Source organism: Quercus robur, chromosome 6 (genome assembly GCF_932294415.1).
Source record: "Quercus robur chromosome 6, dhQueRobu3.1, whole genome shotgun sequence".
NCBI classification, from domain to species: Eukaryota; Viridiplantae; Streptophyta; class Magnoliopsida; order Fagales; family Fagaceae; genus Quercus; species Quercus robur.
This window is the reverse complement of record NC_065539.1, coordinates 9,782,210-9,803,487: the sequence shown is the minus strand read 5'-3', so window position 1 is coordinate 9,803,487 and position 21,278 is coordinate 9,782,210. Positions and strand designations below refer to the sequence as shown.

At 31.6% G+C, this 21,278-nt stretch overlaps 2 protein-coding genes across 3 annotated transcripts; one reads left to right on the top strand and one right to left on the bottom strand.

Moving 5' to 3' along the window:
- The first annotated feature begins 1,969 nt into the window (after positions 1-1,969).
- LOC126732673 (L-ascorbate oxidase homolog) lies at positions 1,970-6,259 on the top strand. The gene is made up of 9 exons (XM_050435649.1): positions 1,970-2,071; positions 2,494-2,667; positions 2,759-2,868; positions 3,856-4,126; positions 4,414-4,513; positions 4,619-4,964; positions 5,078-5,443; positions 5,720-5,798; positions 5,942-6,259. The coding sequence occupies exons 2-9, from the start codon at positions 2,524-2,526 to the stop codon at positions 6,140-6,142; spliced, it is 1,617 nt and encodes a 538-aa protein (XP_050291606.1). The 5' UTR covers positions 1,970-2,071; positions 2,494-2,523; the 3' UTR covers positions 6,143-6,259.
- Positions 6,260-11,338: 5,079 nt separating this feature from the next.
- LOC126732672 (dof zinc finger protein DOF1.1-like) lies at positions 11,339-12,889 on the bottom strand. 2 transcript variants are annotated; one of them, XM_050435646.1, is made up of 2 exons: positions 12,738-12,889; positions 11,339-12,557 (listed from the first exon to the last, which is right to left on the bottom strand). In XM_050435646.1, the coding sequence occupies exon 2, from the start codon at positions 12,538-12,540 to the stop codon at positions 11,548-11,550; it is 993 nt and encodes a 330-aa protein (XP_050291603.1). In that variant the 5' UTR covers positions 12,541-12,557; positions 12,738-12,889; the 3' UTR covers positions 11,339-11,547. The 2 variants fall into 2 exon arrangements, with proteins under 2 accessions (XP_050291603.1, XP_050291604.1); XM_050435647.1 differs by having other exon boundaries at positions 12,729-12,843.
- Positions 12,890-21,278: the final 8,389 nt, after the last annotated feature.

The window sequence follows — 21,278 nt, the reverse complement described above, 5'->3', positions numbered from 1 at the left end:
GTTGTTCTTTGGCCCTTGTCGTTGTACTCAAGCCATAGTAATCCTTCCTTTGTCATTGATGTAGCTATTCTCAGGCCTTTGCAACCTTCTTCCAATGTACTTTGCACGTTACATCCAATCAATCTAGTCACTTTGAAGGTATCTTCAAGGGATTTTCACAAGCTTTTATTCCAAACTCAAGACTTAGTCAAGCTTTTAACTTGAATTTGAAAAGAAGTGTTAAAGATAATATTATTTATATTAGTTTATTATGTATAAACTAAGAGGGCATTTGGATTCAACTTAATCTTACGTCTACGTTTTGCAACACGTTTTCAGTCCTTTTTTTTTTTTTCCTGCGCATGAACAGTGATTTTACTGTTCATGAGACAATTTTTACTGTTCACGCATTGTTTTGTCACTGTAGCAGCACTGTTCATACATTAAAAATATTAAAAATGGGTCCCACGATACTATTTACACATTTAAAAATTATTTTGCTACAATATTTTCAGTTTTCAGTTTCAGCAACAATAAGTTTAATCCAAATGGACCCTAAGAGGCCTAAATAAATAACCTAGCCAATGTATACTTTTTTTTTTTGAGAATGTAGCCAATGTATACTTGATCTTAGCTCCTAGTCTCCCTTGTATACCATATTAGGGTTCATTGTACAATCAACTTGAGCATAAAGTAACATGATAGTTGTCAAGAGCTTTCTCCGTGAATATAAGCCGTCATGTTAAACCACGTAATTTTTTGCGTTCTTTCTTTTTTATGCTTCTACTCACCACATTTTTTTTTTATTTCATCTCTAATTTGACCCAAAAGAAAGATAAAATAAATAAATAAAAACCCTTGTTAATTGATCCCAGCAAATGAAAAAAAAAAAAAAACCTTAAATCAATTTGATCTTGTAAAAAGCCAGGGGGTGGGAAAGGAGTAAGAAAAAAAAAACATTTAAAGAACCTACAAAAGGAGAGAAAGCAATGAAAATTGAAGACAGATCCAATCCACGCTACTCTTCCTTTGTCTTCGGCTTCTGCTTCCTTCATGTGACACTTCAATAAAAAAATTAAAAAAAAAAAAAAAAAATTCCCCTATAGTCAATTGGTCAAACCAAGAAAAAAAAAAAAAAAAAAAAAAAAAAAAAACAAACAAAGAAAAAGAATATTTTGGGAAAACTCAATTCTCTCACCGCGTTTACTTGAATTAATAGAACTAAATAACTAGCATTGCAATTAATGACGATCCGCTCTCGTCTCCACCGCTCCCGCTTTCTTTACATCTTTCTTTCTCTCTAATCCATCACCGACAAATCTACGTCCAAGTACCAGCTCCACATATATACTTCCTTCACAGTTTCACTAAACACACCAAATCAAATCATATAATAAGCAAAATTATTATAAATAGTTATATTATTATACAAGGTTACATATTACGACAACAAGTGCACTTAAGATAATTGTTATTAAATTATATTAAGATATTTTTAACATCAATTTTATAGGAAATATAAAAAAAGTCAACAAAATTAATTGTTTTATCATTTTTTCATAAAACATTTCTGATAAATAGATTATAAAACAATGCTTAGAGCATTCTTTAACATCAATTTTTAACATTAATTTTATAAGAAATATAAAAAAAGTCAACAAAATTAATTATTTTATCATTTTTTCATAAAATATTTCTGATAAATAGATTATAAAACAATGCTTAGAGCATCCTTTAACATTTCCCTGATATAATATATTACCTACAAATTCTAATCATATTGGCAACTCATATTTTATACTAATATTTTTTAGCTTAAATGAGTTGTGAAAGAGTATTTTTTTGATCACACAAAGAGTACGTATTTTTGTTCCAGTTGTATTGAGAAGTATATCTGAGCATGAAGTGCGGCGTAAATGAGACACTGGGTTCCTTGGTACCCGTATCTACGCTGGCACCGCCAAGATCTTTCAATTCTTCATCATGTGCATTTCCTTTTATATAAGGTCTTTATGATACGTAGTTGCAGTACATGTACAACAACTCTACCTGCTAGCTCCTTCGTTGAGGAAATTCATATTCTCAAGTTGTGGTAAGCTTCTACTAGTTTATTGCTATTCCCAAGTTAGGCACTTAGTGTATGTATAATCGTGCTGCTCTATTTGGCAGTCATTGTTTTTGGAAGTTTGTTGGTTTTATAGTTTCATTCACGTAAATTCATGTATTTGTACGGTTAAAGAATTGTATTTATTTAACTCTTTTAACTAACTCCTAGAAAAATTCTTTTCTTCCCTATAGAATTTTTAGGTATCAATCACAAAGTTAGAGATTGATCATGTTGTATATATTTTATAGTTACAAGTTACAACCGTTCACATTTAAATTATAGTCAATGTAACATCGTTCCATAGAGGATATTTTGGACGAAAAAGTGTGTTTCTAGTCCAATTACATAGGATTTGTTTCACAGAATTATAGTTGAGTGATTTTGATTGCTTGTTTTCTTTTGCACAGAAGCTTGAAGGAATATATATATCTGATACCATGAAGCAGGCCATTTTCTTCCATATTTTTCTTGGAATATTGGCTTGTTTGAGTGGCTTCTGGGTGAATGCAGAAGACGCATATAGATATTTTACATGGGAAGTTACATACGGGACAATTTCTCCTCTTGGTGTACCCCAACAGGTTGGTGAATATATGTTGTCATTGTTAATTACATATATATACGTTTGCTTTGAATGCATATATATCTTAATCTGTTTGTATAATTTTGAAGGGCATTCTCATCAATGGACTATTTCCTGGGCCAAATGTTGAATGCGTAACTAATGAGAACATTATTGTCAATGTCATCAACAAGCTGGACGAACCTTTCCTCATTACATGGTTAGTAATTTTCTTGCAAAGCAATGTAATAGGTTAAAGAAAATACAAGTCCTTACATGGAAAACGTCTCATGAAATTTAGTGTGATAAGAACGATGTTAAAAATATTACAAATTTTATTATATAATTCTTACAAATTGATATGTGTTATTAGATTCAAATTCGGTGTAATAGTTAAGATTATTACACCATGCAATACCAACTTTAATGTGAGAGAAGAAGGTTAAAAAAGTAAAGAAGTAAAAAAGTATAATCTATTTTACCCACACGAAAAAAAAAAAAAAAAAAAAAAAAAGTAGAATCTAAGAGGTTAAATTATTATTTTTTGACCCAAATGGCGAGATCAAAAGTGCTAATAATCTAGCATATTTATTATCACGTCAGTTTATTACATAATTTTTATAAATTGATATGTGTTATTAGATTTAAATTCAGTGTAATAGTTAAGGTTATTGTATCATACAATACCAACTTTAATGTGAGAGAAGAATGTTAAAAAAGTAAAAAAAGTAGAATCTATATTACCCACACAAAAAAAAAAATAAAAAAAAAATAGAATCTAAGAGGTTAAATTATTATTTTTTGACCCAAATGCCGAGATAAAAAATGCTATTAATCTAGCATATTTATTATCACGTCAGTTTATAAATTTATTATAATAAAATTGATAGTTGTTTTAAAATTGATATTTTCTTCTCAAGAAAAGAAAAAGTTACACCTAATAAAACAAGTGTAAAAAGGGGGAAGGAGGAGTAAATTTTTAAAACTAAATATGTTATGTGTTGTAGTATGTGCAGAAATAATTTTTTTCCATCGCCATGGTTGGTTGTTAATAACCTCCAATATTCTTTCTTCTTTCTTTTTTAACTAAAATTGTCGACTGTTGGCGATTGTTTGTTTGTTATTTCCTATTTAATTTGGTGTCATATATATTAATAAGAGACTATTATGGGCGCTCATGAGCATTAGTTTTGTGGTGGGACATCAGGAATGGTATCCAACAGAGAAAGACATCATGGCAAGATGGAGTACTTGGGACCAATTGCCCAATCCCTCCAAACTCAAATTGGACATACAAGTTTCAAGCCAAGGATCAGATTGGAACCTACAACTACTTCCCTTCCACTAAGCTGCATAGAGCTGCTGGTGGTTTTGGGGGTTTCAATATTGCACAAAGGTCCGTCATATCAATCCCATATCCTCAACCTGATGGAGAATTTACACTGCTTGTTGCTGATTGGTACAAGACTAATTTCAAGGTTTGTATGTGATATATTGCCTCTGTTTCTTCAATATTTTGTCACAAAAAAAAATCTTCTATATATCTTCTTTAGAATCATATAAATATATGGTTAAAACTTTGTACTATTTCATTCAGAATGGTTATAGCACTGTCTTGCTTGGGGAAGGAACATAAAATTGTAGTGACTAGCTAGCTACAAAGACAATTTACATTTGGATTCATTATCGAAATTCCAAGGATCAATAATCCTTGTATTTTTTTACTTCAAGTGCAAGATTGCTCTAATACAAGTACTATTTGCAGGTATTGCAGCAAAAATTGGATTCAGGCAATCCTCTTCCTCTCCCTGATGGTCTTCTCATAAATGGGCTTAATCAGGCAGCTACCTTCACGGGTGAACCAGGTTATAATCACCATCAATTCTATTAGCTTTAGATTCTGGCATTTATCTATTCAAGGAAAGTGGTCAACTAAATATTGAGGCTTTGGCTTTGTTGGGTTATTTCAGGGAAAACCTACAAGTTCAGAGTGTCAAATGTGGGCATAGCAACTTCAATTAACTTTAGAATTCAGGGTCATGTACTTAAGCTTATTGAAGTAGAAGGAGCTCATACCCTCCAGGAGACTTACGAATCTCTTGACATTCATGTGGGTCAATCTCTAGCAGTTTTGGTTACCTTAAATGGTTCTCCCAAGGATTACTTCATTGTTGCTTCTACCCGTTTCACAAAGCCTATTCTCACTGCCACCGCAATTCTTCGCTATGCTGGTTCCAACATTGCTGCCTCTCAACCATTGCCTATTGGTCCAACTTATCAAATTCACTGGTCTATGAAGCAAGCCAGGACCATCAGGTATATATGTCTTCTTAAGATTTTTTTTTTTTACCTATTTGTGAGCCATATATATATATATATGACTTATTGGTATTAATTGTCTCAATGCTTTTCAATTTTTGTGTTGGAAGGTTGAATTTGACAGCCAATGCAGCCAGGCCAAACCCTCAAGGGTCATTCCACTATGGGACCATACAGGTTGCGAGGACAATTATTTTAGAAAATACACAAGCTAAGATAAATGGAAAGCTACGTTATGCTGTCAATAGCATCTCCTACGAAGATCCAGATACCCCATTGAAGCTCGCTGACTGGTTTAACATCCCTGGTGTCTTTGACTCAAACACAATCAAGGACAAGCCAACTTTTGGCCCTGCAATCCTTGGCGCTTCTGTCATTGGAACCACCCTTCATGACTTTGTTGAAATCATCTTCCAAAACAATGAAACCGCTATTCAATCTTGGCATCTGGATGGATACAGTTTCTACGTTGTTGGGTAGGTCTCGATTTTATGATTAAGATTATCCGACAGTATACTTAGTATCACATAATTTTAAATTTTAAATGACATTATATTAGATATATATCTATTTTAAATAGAAAAAAATCCCATAATTTAAAATTTAAAATTATGTGATACTTTATAGTAAGTTCCATGCACCTTGATATAAAGGTGATTTTTTTACTTGATAAATTTATATTGTTAAATTTATAGAGTATGATTTGCTTAACAACAAAATTATTTTCCCTCTATTGGTCTCAAAAAATTCAGATATGGTTCTGGTCTGTGGACACCTGAATTTAGAAAACGCTACAATTTGAACGACGCTATCCCCAGACACACTGTTCAGGTAAATGAAGATTTTGTTACTGTTTACAATTCAGGTTCTCGTTGAATATCAAAATTTGACTTTAATTAATTTCATTCCATTGTCAATTGTGTGCTTGCATTGCTATGCGTATTGACTCGCGGACATTCATATCCAAATGACAGGTGTATCCCTCGGGCTGGAGCGCAGTAATGGTGTCTTTGGACAACAAGGGCATGTGGAACTTGAGGTCCGCAATCTGGTCAAGGAATTATTTAGGACAGCAATTGTATGTCAGAGTTTGGAACAATGAAAAAAGCCTCTTTACTGAGACTGACATCCCTCCCAATGCATTATTTTGTGGCAAGGCCAAGCCCTCATCATAGAAAGATTTATCATTGATTGTTGTAACATTTTTTTTTTCTAGTTTTATTTTTTAGTTTTAAATTTCAGTTACGAGGGTGTGACTGTCAAGTTATTTAAAAAAAAAGAAAGAAGAAGAAGCAGCTAGAGGGGAAATAGGCTTTTAGAGTGAGGGTAAGGAAACATTGTATTAGATTCTTCCTAATCATGATTATAATAAACGTTTCCCCACCTTGTTTTTATTTTTTGCCTGAAGTTTCAATGATTTCTCTCTTGGATCTCACAAGTTCCATGTCTTTGATGAAAAAGAGATTTTGGATCAGCCATCCTATACATTTAATTTTTTTAATAATCAACGAATTTTATTAACAAATGAACCAGCCACTACAAACAAGAAACCAAAATCTTAACTTGCTCAGAGCTAATACATCACAAAAAACTGAAGGGGCAAAGCCAAGAGCAAAACAACCTAAATACTTATTTTTAAAAGACCAAGAAGCCAAAACATGGACAACTTGATTTGCCTTTTTAAGAACTCATTTGAACTGAATAGACTGATAAAGAGCTATCAACTTGGTTGTATCTGAATATAGAACCTAAATCCTCGATGGAGATGCAATGGATGGTCCATTAATAGCATCTATACAAATCTTTGCATCATTTTCAATAATAACTTGACTAATATTGTGTGAAACCAATTTCTAAGTTGCCCAATTGATTGTTTCAGCTTCAGCTTGGATAGAGATATTGGTTTCTACTCATTTTAAGAGAGCAAAAACCGAAGGGTTAGAGCCAAGAACAAAACAACCTAAATACTTATTTTTAAAAGACCAAAAAGCTAAAACATGGGCAGTTTGATTTACCTTTCTAAGAATCCATTTGAACTGAATAGATTGATAAAGAGCTATCAACTTGGTTGTATCTGAATATAGAACTTGGATCCTCAATGGAGATGCAATTAGAGCTGTAAACGAGCCGAGCTTTGTTAAGTAGTGAATGTTCAAGCTCGGCTCGACAGCAAAAGTAGAATGTTCAAACTTGGCTTGAGCTTAATACAAGCCTACAAATAATGTTCAAGCTTGAGTTTATTATAAAGTATAAAAGCTTGAACTCGGCTTGGCTTGGTTTGACTTGATTCATTAGTCAAGCCAAGCTCGAGCTCAATATCAAGCCTAAACTCAAACTCAATATCATGTTTTTGAGCTTGAGATTCAAAACAAGTATATTATCAAGCCTATATCAAGTTTATTATCTAGCCTATTTGGTTTAGATGAGTGGTCTCAATTTATAATTAATTACTTAGAAGGATATGAGTTTACTTGTCAAGCTCATATCAATTTTATTACTAAACTCATAAATAAGTCTAGGCTCAACTTGTTTTATTACTTTTGTATTGAGTCTTGGTGTTCACAAGCTTGTTCATGAATAATATTTTTTACTTGGGCTCGGCTCGTTTATTAAATAAGCCTAAAACTAAAGCTTAAGTTTGGCTTGTTTATAAACAAACAAACATGAACGAGCTTTTTATCAAGTCAAACCTAAGCTGTTTATGAATGACTTGGTTCATTTACAGCCCTAGAATTCCACACCTCTCTCTTATCCTGAAAGTCCTCTCCTTCTCTCTCAAAGATCACCTTCTCCTCCAATAGCTCTATCCTCTCTGCCGATCCCATTGACAGCTAGGTTGCATGAAGGCCATGGTTAGCCATGAGCAGAAGGAGCAAATGCTTGAGTAGTTTGGGGTGGAGTATCCAGAAGCACTTTAATTTGTGCAAATACAGATGTAAAAATTCAAAGAAAGTTCTACGTGGCAGGCATTGTAATATAAGTGTAATGGAGGAATATTTAGGTATGACAATCAATAACGCATACATCCATGGAGTATTCAATTGTCCTATGTATTAAGTTTCCTAAAATGCTTTCATCAAAAAAATTATAATTCTTATAAAAAAAATTATAATTAATATTATTTTTTCAAAACTAATATCTTCATAAAAAAAAAAAAAAAAAAAAAAGACAATATCTCTACAACAATATTTTTTTACAGTCACAACAATATAGACACCGGCCGGTTTCTATTCACAAGAATATAAATATAAATTAACCACATATAAAAAAAGAACCTCAGTATCCCTTAGATACAATTTGTCATTAAAAACAAAACCAAATTGCATAAAATAAAATATTACCTCATTTTCAACGAATATGCCAACAAGAATAGAGCCAGAGAAAAGAAAAAAGAAAAAAAAGAAGCCAATACAACTAAAATTGTTGTGATGATCGATGAAGGCATTAAAAAAAAATAATAATAAATAACTCTAGAGAATAACTATTTAAGTAAGGAAAGAATAAGTATTCTTCATTTTAAAGAATAACTAATTCCTAAGGAATCAATTAATAACTAAATTGTTATTCTTAAAGTATAACTAATATTACAAAACCTATTACTCCGTTCCAACATGCTTTATAGTTTATAGACTTTACATTCTAATCTATTTTGATAATAAAGAACAAAACTATATCTTAATATGTTTGTCCTATTCGAATCTCATAATTCTCTTATTATCCAACACCTATACACTTTCTCATCTCTATTTATCCCCTTTGAACTCTAGAATTATCTCCTTTATAATTATATTTTTGAAAATTAGACTTGGCTCATTAGATTAACTAGTTTAATCAAGAACCAACCACCAATCCAATTTTTTAACCCGAAAAAATCAAAATAATTTTCATTACCATTAGTACCATGATCGAACATGCCAATTTGACGAATCATTGTAAGTTCAAACAGTTCTTACAGTACTCTCTCTCCACAAACTCCAATGTTATCTGGTATGTTGCCATACATGAGCATCGTCTCCAAAGGTGCCTATCGCTGCTAAATGAGGTGTACGATGACGGTGGAATGTTGTGTAGTTACATGGATAGGTTTATTTGATTACAGGAAATAGTGAGACTAATTTTAGAATAGGATATCGATATCCTTGATTTTATTTATAACTATCCTTGTTTATTTGTTCTTAATAATATTAGGTATTCTAATATTATTATGCTCTATTATCACTATTCGAAAGTTATTAATTTTTTTTAGATCCTTTTTTAACAATTTTTCTATTTTTTATAAATATATATATTGATTAATAATTTAACTAGCACTTATTAAATTAATTATGACATTATTATAGTAATTTGAGTCCTAGATATTTCAATTGAAAATACCAAGAGGTACTAGTTGGATTATAAAAAAAATACTAATCAAGATAATACCAATAGCACTATGTTAATCAAGAGGATTTTTTTTTGGGAAAGGGGGGGGGGGGGATTTTCTTTTTAGAGATAGTTTCAACCTATGACGTCTCTGCTCTTAACGATTATTTTTTATCATCAAATTAAGACACCAATTAGTTTTTGGTAGAGATAAAGATCAAACTATATATTTCTTATTTAATGACAATAGACTTTATCAGTTGAAACATAATATTCATTTTTTAGGGTTATTAATTTGGGTTAACTTTCATTTTGGATGATATGTTACACCTTAAGTATCTTGTTTCTGTGTTTAAAATTTTAAAATAACCATGTCATAATCATATTTAAACCAAAACTAGGGCTTCTATAATAATTTAGGTGTTGTTTCGGTTTCTAAATAATTTTTTGGATGGTTAGAACTTAATTAAAGCTATGTGATGTAAAATATTTTATAAAGTTATATTGGATTTCCAGAATTTTTTTATTAGTTTAATAATTATGAATTATGAAGAAAATTATGTAGTCATCATAGTGCTTGATTATTTTTAGATTAATTATACTCTAATATTTTTTTTAGAGTGAAATAAAAATAATGCTTAAAATGTAGTTAAATATTATTTTATACGTTCAATCTTAGGTTAATTACCTCAATTTGGCATGTTTGATTAAACTCAAAAGTAAGATAAATGAGAAACCCCATTTTCTTCCATTTTGTGTATGTGTTTGTTTCTAAAAAATAAATAAATGGGAGTGTTTGAAGTTTGAACTTTTCAATAAATGAGATGAGATTAAGATGAGCTTCCTACAATTTATAAGAGTTTTGACATGCAAAATATTTAAAGGAATAGAATTGAAAAGACTTTTGTATCCCAAACCCCACCACTATGTTTATATAACACAAAACAGCTTTTCTCTCCATTAAATTCCACAACACTTTTGGAGAACGTCCTTCATGGGTTGCTATAAATTTTTTTTTTTTCCTTAAAAAAAAATTTACTTCTAAAACTGTACGTTCTTCAGCCGTTCAATTATTGTTGACCACCAAGTCCCAGTCTTCATGGTTATGCAACAGAAAAGAACCAAAACTTATCATATATTTGGATTGGGGAGATGGGAAGGAGATTCCAAACATCTCTAAGTGATAAGCTAGTACTGGTACAAAAACATTTTCTCACTTAATCCTTATAGCGATGAGGTCCGGAGCATATAAAATCAGTGAACAGTCCCCTAAAATCATAAACTAAATTTTTGTTCACCCATTTTAATCCACATCTTCCTAGAACCCTAGTCAAGATAGAAGTGTCTTAATTAATTTTCTGTTAGAAAAAATAAAAGATTTAAATGAAACTCAGAGCTACTATTAAAGTTTTTTTTTTTTTTTTTTTTTTTTTTTTTTTAAATCAGGCCTAGTACTATGCATGCTCAACCTAGCAAATTGAATAGGCTGCCAAAATAAGAGAGAGATAGAGGTTTAAGTACTGGAAGGGAATAAAATGGAAGCCAATATTAAAGAAGCAAGGGAAGGGCAAGGACAGATCTTTACCATAAGGCTGCACAAGGAATCCTTATTACCAACACTGGGAATCAAATTGCTGTTTAAGGAAACTCTTTCCAAAGGCTGCTTTAGCACTTCATTCATCACTTTCTCGTAACAAAATACTGAACGAATCTTCATATGACAGCCATAACACCACCACCGCATCTTAATTAATCAAAAACTAAACCCTAAAGTTTTTGAGCCTATCAATACGATATTCGTTCCTCCAATTCTAGCTTATTCTTTCCATTATATTTTTTCTTGGGTCTCATAAGAAATAAGAGATACTAATACCTTATACTTTTTTTTTTTTTAATACATTGTAAGTGGAGGAAGATTTGAACACCGAATTTAAGTATCTTCGTTGAAATCATCAAAAATTGAATTGCTAGAAAAACCCTTTGACATGAATTTGCAACATCAAGAAACATTTCAAAAAACCTAATATTTTCCATTTTTATCACTTCTTGGTCCTTGGTACACCCTCATAAGTAAACACACCTAAAAACACACATACAGATAGATTAAAAAAAAAAAAAGTACTGATGCTACAGCCACTTTCATATACCACAACCCAAACAGACACCACAAGGCGCCGACAATCCTAATAAAGAAGGAAAAAAAGGAAAGAAAAGATTTCTAAGGATATGCACCATTAGTTGTTGGAAGATCAGACCAAGAAAATGTTGGATTCCAGTATCCCAATTCACCTCCAGCAACAGAAGCTGACTCCAAAATAGATGAGGAAGCTGAAGATGAAGAAGCCAAGTTGCTTAGAACCACCGGTGAGTGATCATGACCATAGTAATTACTTGATGATCTGAGCCTCTGATATAGTTCCTGAATCCCAGAATTACTGTTTTGAACTTCACCATTACTTACAAACCCATTTTGTTGTTGAGCTTGATGTTGGTTGTTTCTCCAGAAAGAGCTGCATAGACCAAGAGAAGGGACCTGGCCATGGCCAAGAGGGTCCAAGCCCAGGGTTCGAGCATTTAATGTACCAGTTGAAACCACTGGCTCAGTCATCAAGTGGGATCCAACCATATTTCCTTCTTCCTTCACATGAACAGAATTAGAGAAGGGGCTAGGGCTATGGTTAGGGTTAGGGTTTTGAGTAGCTCTTAGTATAGCCAAGAGATGAGAATTCTGTGGCGAACCCCACAGAATTGGGCTTGATGAAAGGTCATGATCGAAGCCAGTTCCGAGGCCTGACCTTCCAAACTCAGATGTTAAGGTCTTGATCTTGCTACAGCTTGACTTGGAAACTGAGGTTGAGATTGTACCATTCTTGTTCTTTCTGCAACCACCTCCAATTGGAACATTTCGGAGGGCACCACCTTTGGTCCAATAACGGCGACAAGTCTTGCAGAAGTGGCGAGGCTGAGTGAGGTTGTAGTTGTTGTAGTAACAGAACTTTGTGTTGGAAGAATCGCATCTTGGACACCTCAAGTTTTGGTTATCAGAATTTGATGTTGTTGTAGCTGTAGTAGCTGTTGTAGTTGAGGAAGAAGGAGATGGTGCAGGAGATGGAGAAGAAGGTGGAGTACTGGTTTGTAATACTACTCCATTAGTAGAGATTTTCCTCTCTCCTGCTATAAGGCCTGCACCTCCCAACAGTTCCTGGATCATATTTTCTTCTTGTAGATCTACAACAATCCAAAAACAAGAAAAGCAAACAAGGGTTAGTCTTTTTGAGGTAGTGGAAAAGCTAAAGAAAGTAGTTTTTGTTGTGTATTAGTGTGCATGTGTCATCTATGTATGAGAGAGAGAGAGAGAGAGAGAGAGAGAGAGAGAGAGAGAGAGAGAGGTTGAATTACATGACTTGCCTTTGCAAGTTCAGTGTGATTGGCTTTGCTGTTTGGCCAGTTTTTTGGTGGGTGTAAAAGAATAGAGGCTTGGAGGTGGGGAAGCTTTAATATATAGAAGAAACATGCAATGTGAAATAAAGCAACTACTTTAGACTATTTTAATACACAAGTGGTTTTTTGGATTTTGGAATTTGGTTGTTGGTGATTTTGGGGGGAAGTGGTCTCTTTTGTCCATTTCCTAGTCTCCTCTTTTTAATCATGCATTTCTCTTATGAAAATCTAATTTGACAAGACCCCATTATTACCCTAATGATTCAATGACAGTCAGAAGAAAGATCAACGAATTGGTGGCTATAGCTAAGACCTATATATGTGCAACTTTTCTTTCATATTCTTCATGTTGGCCTTGAGAAGCCTAGTAATAGTGACGGATTTGTAAATTACAAGCACCTTTTCTTTCATAAGTCTTCATCTGGTTCATGCCATGCCAAAACCACAATTATGATGCTCCTCTATTGCACAAAACAATGCTAAAACTCGGTTTCTAAAAAATCTCTAGAGTTTTTATATATATAAAAAGTATATTTCCATTTACGTACTCCTTTAATCAAATACAATTAATGATGCAAATTAATATTATATTAGAAGTCTTGTGGCATCGTTTCTACAAATATTTTGATGATCATTTACATAAAAGCTATAATTATACATACATATATTTTAATATAGGTGCAAGTGGGGAGTAGAGCAGGGAATATGTAATGATAATAGTAATCAAGTTTTCTAAAAGAATAATCTTTGTTGTGGGGGATGTTTGTGTTTCCTTCCTGAAGATGCTGTTCAGGGAAATCATCATTACGAGTTAAGGAGAGGCTAATCACGTCGAAATACGTGTAAAGATTATGTCCCTACACCAACTAAAAAGCCACTGCCCGAAACTTATGCCTTGAATGTTGCCTTCCCACGCATACTACTAGAGAACAAAGGCCCAAAGATACATAAATGATAGCCTTCGTGTGTGCTAAACATTATTGAGTTTATTAACACCTGAATAAAAACGTGTTTAGGAGGAAAACAAATCACATTTATTGGTTTTTTTTAGCTAAGACCTCTATGGTTCAAATCCCTCATCCCTACTTAATATATATATATATATATATATATATATATATATATATTTTTTAAAAGCAAAAGTTAAAGAAGAAAGAACTTTGCCACTATATCTTTGAAACGTATTAGAAACAACAAAAACTACACTTATGAATAAACTGAGTACACTAATGTATGATAAAAATATCCTGTAGGGTAGTGAAGGGGGTAAAAGATAGGCCTAAATTATGATTCAACCAGAAATATAATCGAACATAGTCAACATTATAGAAGTGAGATTTGATAAGCCTCGGGATTTGGTGTTGCTGGTGACCACTGAATTCATTTCATGCATGCATTTACTTCATTGTATACCTAGTAGGCTAACACTAGATTCAATAAACATTGAAGTATATACTTCTTTTTCTTTTTTCCCACAGTGGATGTTTAAAACTTTCAACTAGAGATTAATCACTGTTTGTGACGAGTGAGCCCTAGAGGGGTAAATCCCTGGCCCAAAGAGTTTTTTCAAAGTGCAGGTACCCGAACTCGAACTGGAGAGCACACCCAGTCGAACCTGGGACAAGCACTTTGAGACCAAGTGCCCAACTACTTGGCCAACCCACTTAGATTACATTGAAATATATACTATATAATATAAAACTATACGATCTAATAACTTAATTATTAGCGCACCGATTTGATGCACAGTTCCTATCAAAAAAAAAAAAAAATTGATGCACAGTACTGTTATTATATCCTGTCTTTGGGTGTGACCTAACTCATACTTGGTAGTTGGTATGACTTAATTTTTATTAATTCATTCCACTTTCCAAAAAAAAAATTTGTGCACAGTGTATCCTCTAAAAAGGGCTAGGAATTTGAGAGAATAACTATTGATTTGACAAGTTCATTGGTTAAATAAGGACAAACTTAGTGCGAAATCTTCAATGAAATTACATGAAAGGTACAAAGAAGACCTTGGACATGGACAAACGAAAGATGCGCTTGCTTCGGTCTGGCATGTAACACTGTTTTACCAAATTAAAGAAACATAAGACAAATCGTAAATCAACTTGATGTAACCCTTATCAGTTTGCGAGTGTAAAATCACTGCTTAAGAATATTTTGACCAATTATGCAGTTTGCCACATCAACAGCATTTTAAAATACATGATTGTGTGAAGAAGGTGCTTTTTATGAAGTTTGAACTTGTGGTTTAAATGGAAGCTTCACTTTAACCCATTTAAGTATAAAATAGCTAAATAAGAACGTGAGAAGAATTTACTTTAACATGATTGTAAATGACACAGAATAGATATAGATATAGGGAACTGTTGATAGAGGATGGGTCTACATGTCTTAAATTTTCTGAACCGTTTGTCTATCACTATCTTGATTATATTATTGATTATGAAGAGTAAAATCTTATCACTTAAGCTACAAGATAATTTGCCCCATTATTCACGATCTAATTATGGTATTTTGTTTTTTTAATTTGATAATTATTATGGAAGTTAATTGAAGGATTTGAATCATATATGTCTTCATATTGAAAACAGTCGAAAGTGTCAACTAATTAAATTATGAGGCTTTTGGCACAATCTAATTATAATTTAAATCTCCTTATGTTGTGATGTTTTCAAAAAAATATTATATGAAAAATATACTCATTTTCATGCTGTTGGTTGTGAATAACATTTTCTGCTCTTTGACTTGCTTGGAAAATCATCAATATTTAATGTAATCCCCAAATGATTATATGAACGTTAACTTTCATTCACAAAAATAGGCAACAAATAGTTAAAGTCTTTCTCTTTAGAAAATAAATGGAGTCTCTAATGGGAAAACAATCTCAAATTTTGGAAGGGTCTGATTTGATGGGGAAAAAAAATCAAAAGTTAGGTAATGACAATCAGCGATCAATCCGTGTAAAAAGAGTGAAGACAAAGAAAGAAAAGTTAAGGTTAGAAGAATTTTTAGTGGTTTATTGAGTGTTATACATTCCAAAAAAAGCACAAAACGTTTTCCACTCTATTGGACATCGATTAACCACAAAAAACGTTTTTTTTTTTTTTTTTTTTTTTTTGTTGACTTGTATATTTCATCATAACAAAATACTTAAAAATGTAGAAAATATATTTCACCGAAACAAACCGACTATGTAAGAGCCTCTACAGGGAAGCATTTTGACCTTCTGGATTACATGGATTGGTTAATAATCTTAGTTTCATTTTTTCTAAAGATTAATAAGCTTAAATGTCTCCTTCAAAAAAAAAAAAGCTTAAATGTCGGACCTATATAGACTAAACCAATATAATATAATTCAATCATGCAAATTGCAAAAGCTATAGTAAAAGCAAAAAAGAAACTCATTTTGGCAGGAAGTGAGTAGAATCAATCACTGCTGGTAATTTTGAGTGTGAACAAGGACAAACCAATTTGGTTACAGGACTGATGATTGAGACTGAGTTAGTCTAGAATTTTTTAAAATAAATCGGCCGAAATGCGCATGAATCACGACTTAAGTATAGTCCTTTTCAAACAAAAAATAATGCAAAGGAAGTAGGATTTTTTAGGAACCCAAAGAATAAAAAGGTTAATGTTGTTGTTGCAAAAGAGCTAGTGTCTCAGTCTACAGTATAGGCATGGTTGATGATAGCCAATTAGAGCCCGACAACATTGCAGGCAATTTGTACCCTGAAGAAAATGAAACATGAATGCAAAAAAGAAAAGCCGAAACCACAAATAATATCAAAACTTATTTTGACAACACATAGCTTGATTGGCAATTTGGCATGGCATCCCCTTATTTTATTTAATATTTTTTTAAGAGAAATTTATTATATAATTTTTACAATAAATTATAAATGTTAAGTTGTTATTAATACAAATTTAAATCCACAACTTTAATTACTTTTTTTTTCATTCGTAACAATTAATAACAATTTTTTTTTTAAATTTCAATTTATGACGTCTGTTTCTAATAAATATTATTTATCATCAGACCAAAATACTAATAATATTTTAATGTAAACAAAAACTGAAACTCAAATTTCTTATTCAGCAATAAAAAAATAACTCAAAACCCACTAATCTTATTCAGCAATATTATAATTTTTTTTGAATAAAAAAAGAAAAGAAAAAGTACGTAGTACACTAGTTACTGGCATACGTACCTGACCGCGCGTGCCGTCCGGAGAGCAAGAGAGAGAGAGAGGGACACTTTGTGAAGACCGACAACAACAACTACTACAACTTCAAAGTTGTAAACTTTAATCTTATATTTTTAGATCATAGGACTCTGCCCGCTGCCCGGATTTTTATGATATAGGGCCGGGCAGCAGAAAACGACGCGAGCTTATCATCAGTCTCAGTCTGAACGAGACACAAGGCGGGCAGCACGGGCAGTGCGGTCAAAAAATGTAAGTCGCCGTCAAAGGAGGTCTGTCTGTGTGTAGGGGCAGTCGCTGCCTCGAAGTTCGGGCTCCAATCTCTAATCTCTATCTCTTTGGTCAGTCACTATCCAACATCCCACTCTACTTTCTCTTTTTTATAGACTACTTGCCTTCCCCACATTATTATTCCATTCCCGCCGAGTCTCTCTTCAAAGACTATAATGCATTCCATTGCATAATGCATACAATAAACTTCGTTTATGATTTTAGCTTAAACTGCATATTACATTTTTCCAATAATAAAGTCTCTTTTTTGGTGGATAAAAGAAGAAGAAGAAGAAGAAGAAGAAATTTATCAATATCTTAGGTTGATGATAAAAATCAATTGTCATAAAAAAGATCAATCTATCATAGGATGGAAGTTAAAAAATGGATTTTACCTCTAAAATTTATGAGTAATATAATTTTGTCTTTTCATCGATCTAAGAAATCCTTTTTCATTTTAGTCACTTGAAATAAGATTGATTGAATTACTTTAATGAGTTGAATTGATCCCTCTTAAATATGATGTTGGTTTGATTTCTTTTTTCTTTTATTTTTTATTTTTTTTTTTGTGGTACGAATAAGTTGGTTTAACTGATTTTGATCACTTAAATACGTGTTTAAAAATATTTGATCCCTAAATAATGGAAAGCTTGATGTGCCGTTACTGACAAAAAAATGGAGGACCAAATTGTGCCATTTATTTAAAAATATAATATTTTACATTAAAAAAAAAAAAAAACCATTCATCATGATGCAAATGTCATCAGTTAATACTCTATCAAAATATTATATATATATATATATATATATATACACACAAAACAATAGTGAAATTCCTTTAAATTTCTTGAGAATTTTTTAATAATTGAACTTTAATTGGAATAGTATTTTAATTTTTTTTAAACCTTTAATAGTAGAATTCCACTGAAAGTAAGTATGATAATAATTTTAATGTAATTGTAAAAGTCACATGGCAAACTTATGTAGTATAACTTGAGCCACATAATACAAGCATGTTGTGTAAAATACTTACATAAGATATAAGTCATATAGTGCAAACACAGCATGTACAACCCAACTTTTATTATAAAACATAAATCATGGTAAATTATTAAAATAAGAAAATAATAATAATTTAGAAAAACTATGTTAATTATTTAAAAATTTTCTCAAAAAAATTTTGATTATTTAAAAAAAAAAAGATTTGAAGGACTCCATTTGGTACAACCATAAATGTAAGACAACCATTTTTTTTAATATAGTATAAGATATAATATGATTTGGACATGGATTTATATCATTTGAAATTTTTATTCGAAGAAGCATTACTTTTTTAAATTTATAAAACCTTTGGCAATAAAGATTCACTTCAAACGATGTGCTTTTTTAAAACGGAAAAAAATAGGGAACCTCCACTTTTTCTTTTTTGAGGGGAAAGGGAACATCCACTTTGCACAACCATAACAGGTAAAAAACATCTTTTATTAATATGGTAGTCATATATAACCCAAAAAAAAAAAAAAAATTGCTAAAAAAATAATAAATAGTTAAAGAAGGCTTATAAAAGGGGTACTCATATTGCTCCACAAGAATTCCCTTCAATTGGAATATCTATATAGCAGTTTAGTATGTCTAGTTAATCCATTACCATTATCTAGAGTCATTGTTTAGTAATTAGGGTCCTAGTATGAGATAAGTCTTGAGTTTGAACATTTAGGGATATAACAACGCACTGTTAAAATGACTTAAGAACTATTGTCTTATACAACCTAAATTATTGATAGTCTAAGTGTACTAAAGTATATAAAGATTCTCTTTAATTAAAATATTTCTATAGTACTTTTTAGTACGCTTAGACAATTCATTATTAATACCTAAAGTTACTTACAGTTTCTTAGATAAAATACATTAAGTTTCCAATCAAATTTAAACACATAATTATATTCATTAACTAAGTACAAATAATATTATATTTTTTAAAAACAACTATATTCAATGCAGCTATTCGTTATATTGAATATATAGTTGCACTAATGAATCATACCTTATAAGATGTTTACAAAAATATAATAATAATAAAAAAAAGAATCATACCTAAGTCTTCCCTGTCAGCTAGAAATGCTAAGGCTCGCTACCGAGTTCTATGATTGGCCAATGCTTCACATCAACAAAAAGGGCGAAGGAAAATAATGCAGTATATCTACAGAATAATAAGTGTTCATACTTAGATGTTTTGAATCAGTATGAAATGACATTGCAATTTACAAAAATGCATGGGATGGAATCCCACATTCTACATGGACCCTGCCTAGTGTCTCCCCTTATGCGGCAATACAGCTTTTCTAGGGTTCCTCACTTTTTTCTTCCCCACTTTTTATTTTCAAGTGTGATAGGTACGAATTTTCCTACTAAAATTATCATCATAATTCATCCTGCGTTTTCTATTTTTTTAAGAAAAAAAAAATTCATCCTCTATCTCTCTTATCTGTCACACTTTTCCTTTGTATTTTGAAAATAAGGCCAAACCAATTGGTTCAATCGATTTGATCCTGAACCAAACTGGTTATACAAAGAGGCTGAAAGTACATCTAAAAATTGGTAAGAAACTCGAAGGTTTAACCTTGTAAATTGAGAACCCAAAGGGTTGCCCATGTGAGATCCATGAGATATTTAGAGTTGTTGCGAAACAGCGTCTCAGGTTTTAAAAATGTGTTTTTAAACTTTAAAATCGTCTAACCAAACTAACTCTTAGAGTACTAGCATCGAGTGTGCCAAATGTCAAAAAGTTGGTATTTAATACACCAAACATCAAAAAAACCTTCCACATCAAATGTTATAAATGCTAAAAAAATTTAACTTTAATCTTATATGTGCTAAACATCATATTTGGAATAGGCATAAAATCTTATTTGTGCTAAACATATTTCGTTGTTTTTTTATTCCAATTTCTCTCTCCCATCTCACATTCCAATTTCCTCTCTCCCTTTCCTTCTCTCTACCTCTCTCTTTGTCAGACGGGGCCACAATAAAATATATTTGTTTTGTTAATTTTTTAATATAGATAAGGTTTGTCTTAAATTATTTTAATGTGATGTAACCTTAAAATAGAAGATGTAATATATTGTAAAATTGTATGTTAAAATAGATAAAGTAACTTTTTGACGTGTTAAATACTAAAATTTTTAGAATAGGTAATGCTAGTGTTTTTATTAAGGATGGTTGAAAGATTGTAGAGAGAGTTTTTTTGCTTTAGCTAGGTTTGGTCTCACCATCTCAGGTCTCATATCTCTTTATTTTTCTATAAGGTTAGATGACTGGCTTCTTATGCTTCTTAAAATACTTGGATTTTGTGAAGAAAAAAAATGTTTTGGACCTAACCTTAATTGGTCTCAGTATCAATAATTCAAGATGCATAAAGATTTGACTAGGTGTAGATTCAAAGCATGTTTGGGAAAAATCTTAAAGTAAAATGTAAATTATGGATTTCTCTCCAAAATATATTTCAATTTTATATAATATGATCAATATTATATATACGTATGTGTCTAGTATATATAGTATTGGTATATTTGAGTTAATTACAATCTGTCCACATGTAATTTGCATCAAATTTGATTTGACAACTTATGATTTAAAAAGAATTTGCAATTAACACGGCCTTTTAACATTTTTTCCAACTGCAAGTAAAATTTCACATGTGAATCACTTGATGTAAAAAATATTGTTATACCCAAGTTATGTGAATTGAATTGTATGTTGTGCAAGCGAATGTTGAGTCTCACACAAAGTGTTTATTAGATTGAACTAAGCTATATAAGTGACTATGGGAAGCCTTAGTTGCAGCTTGATTTGTCATTTGGGACATGGTTTTGAAACTTGGATTACTCAAGGAACCAAAAAATTGAGAGGTTCAAAATTTTTGAGGTTAGACCGATGTCTAATAGAGGTCGAACCGTGATATGTTATTTAATTTTTTAATAAACTTAATTCATAAGTTGTCCTTATATATAATAATTTTCCATAGCTT

Coding starts and splice junctions, on each gene's coding strand:
- LOC126732672 (XM_050435646.1), bottom strand. CDS start 12,540: ATGATCCAGGAACTGTTGGGAGGTGCAGGCCTTATAGCAGGAGAGAGG.
- LOC126732673 (XM_050435649.1), top strand. CDS start 2,524: ATGAAGCAGGCCATTTTCTTCCATATTTTTCTTGGAATATTGGCTTGT. Junction 4,127..4,413: donor GGTACAAGACTAATTTCAAG/GTTTGTATGTGA, acceptor TACTATTTGCAG/GTATTGCAGCAAAAATTGGA. Junction 5,799..5,941: donor TCCCCAGACACACTGTTCAG/GTAAATGAAGAT, acceptor TCCAAATGACAG/GTGTATCCCTCGGGCTGGAG.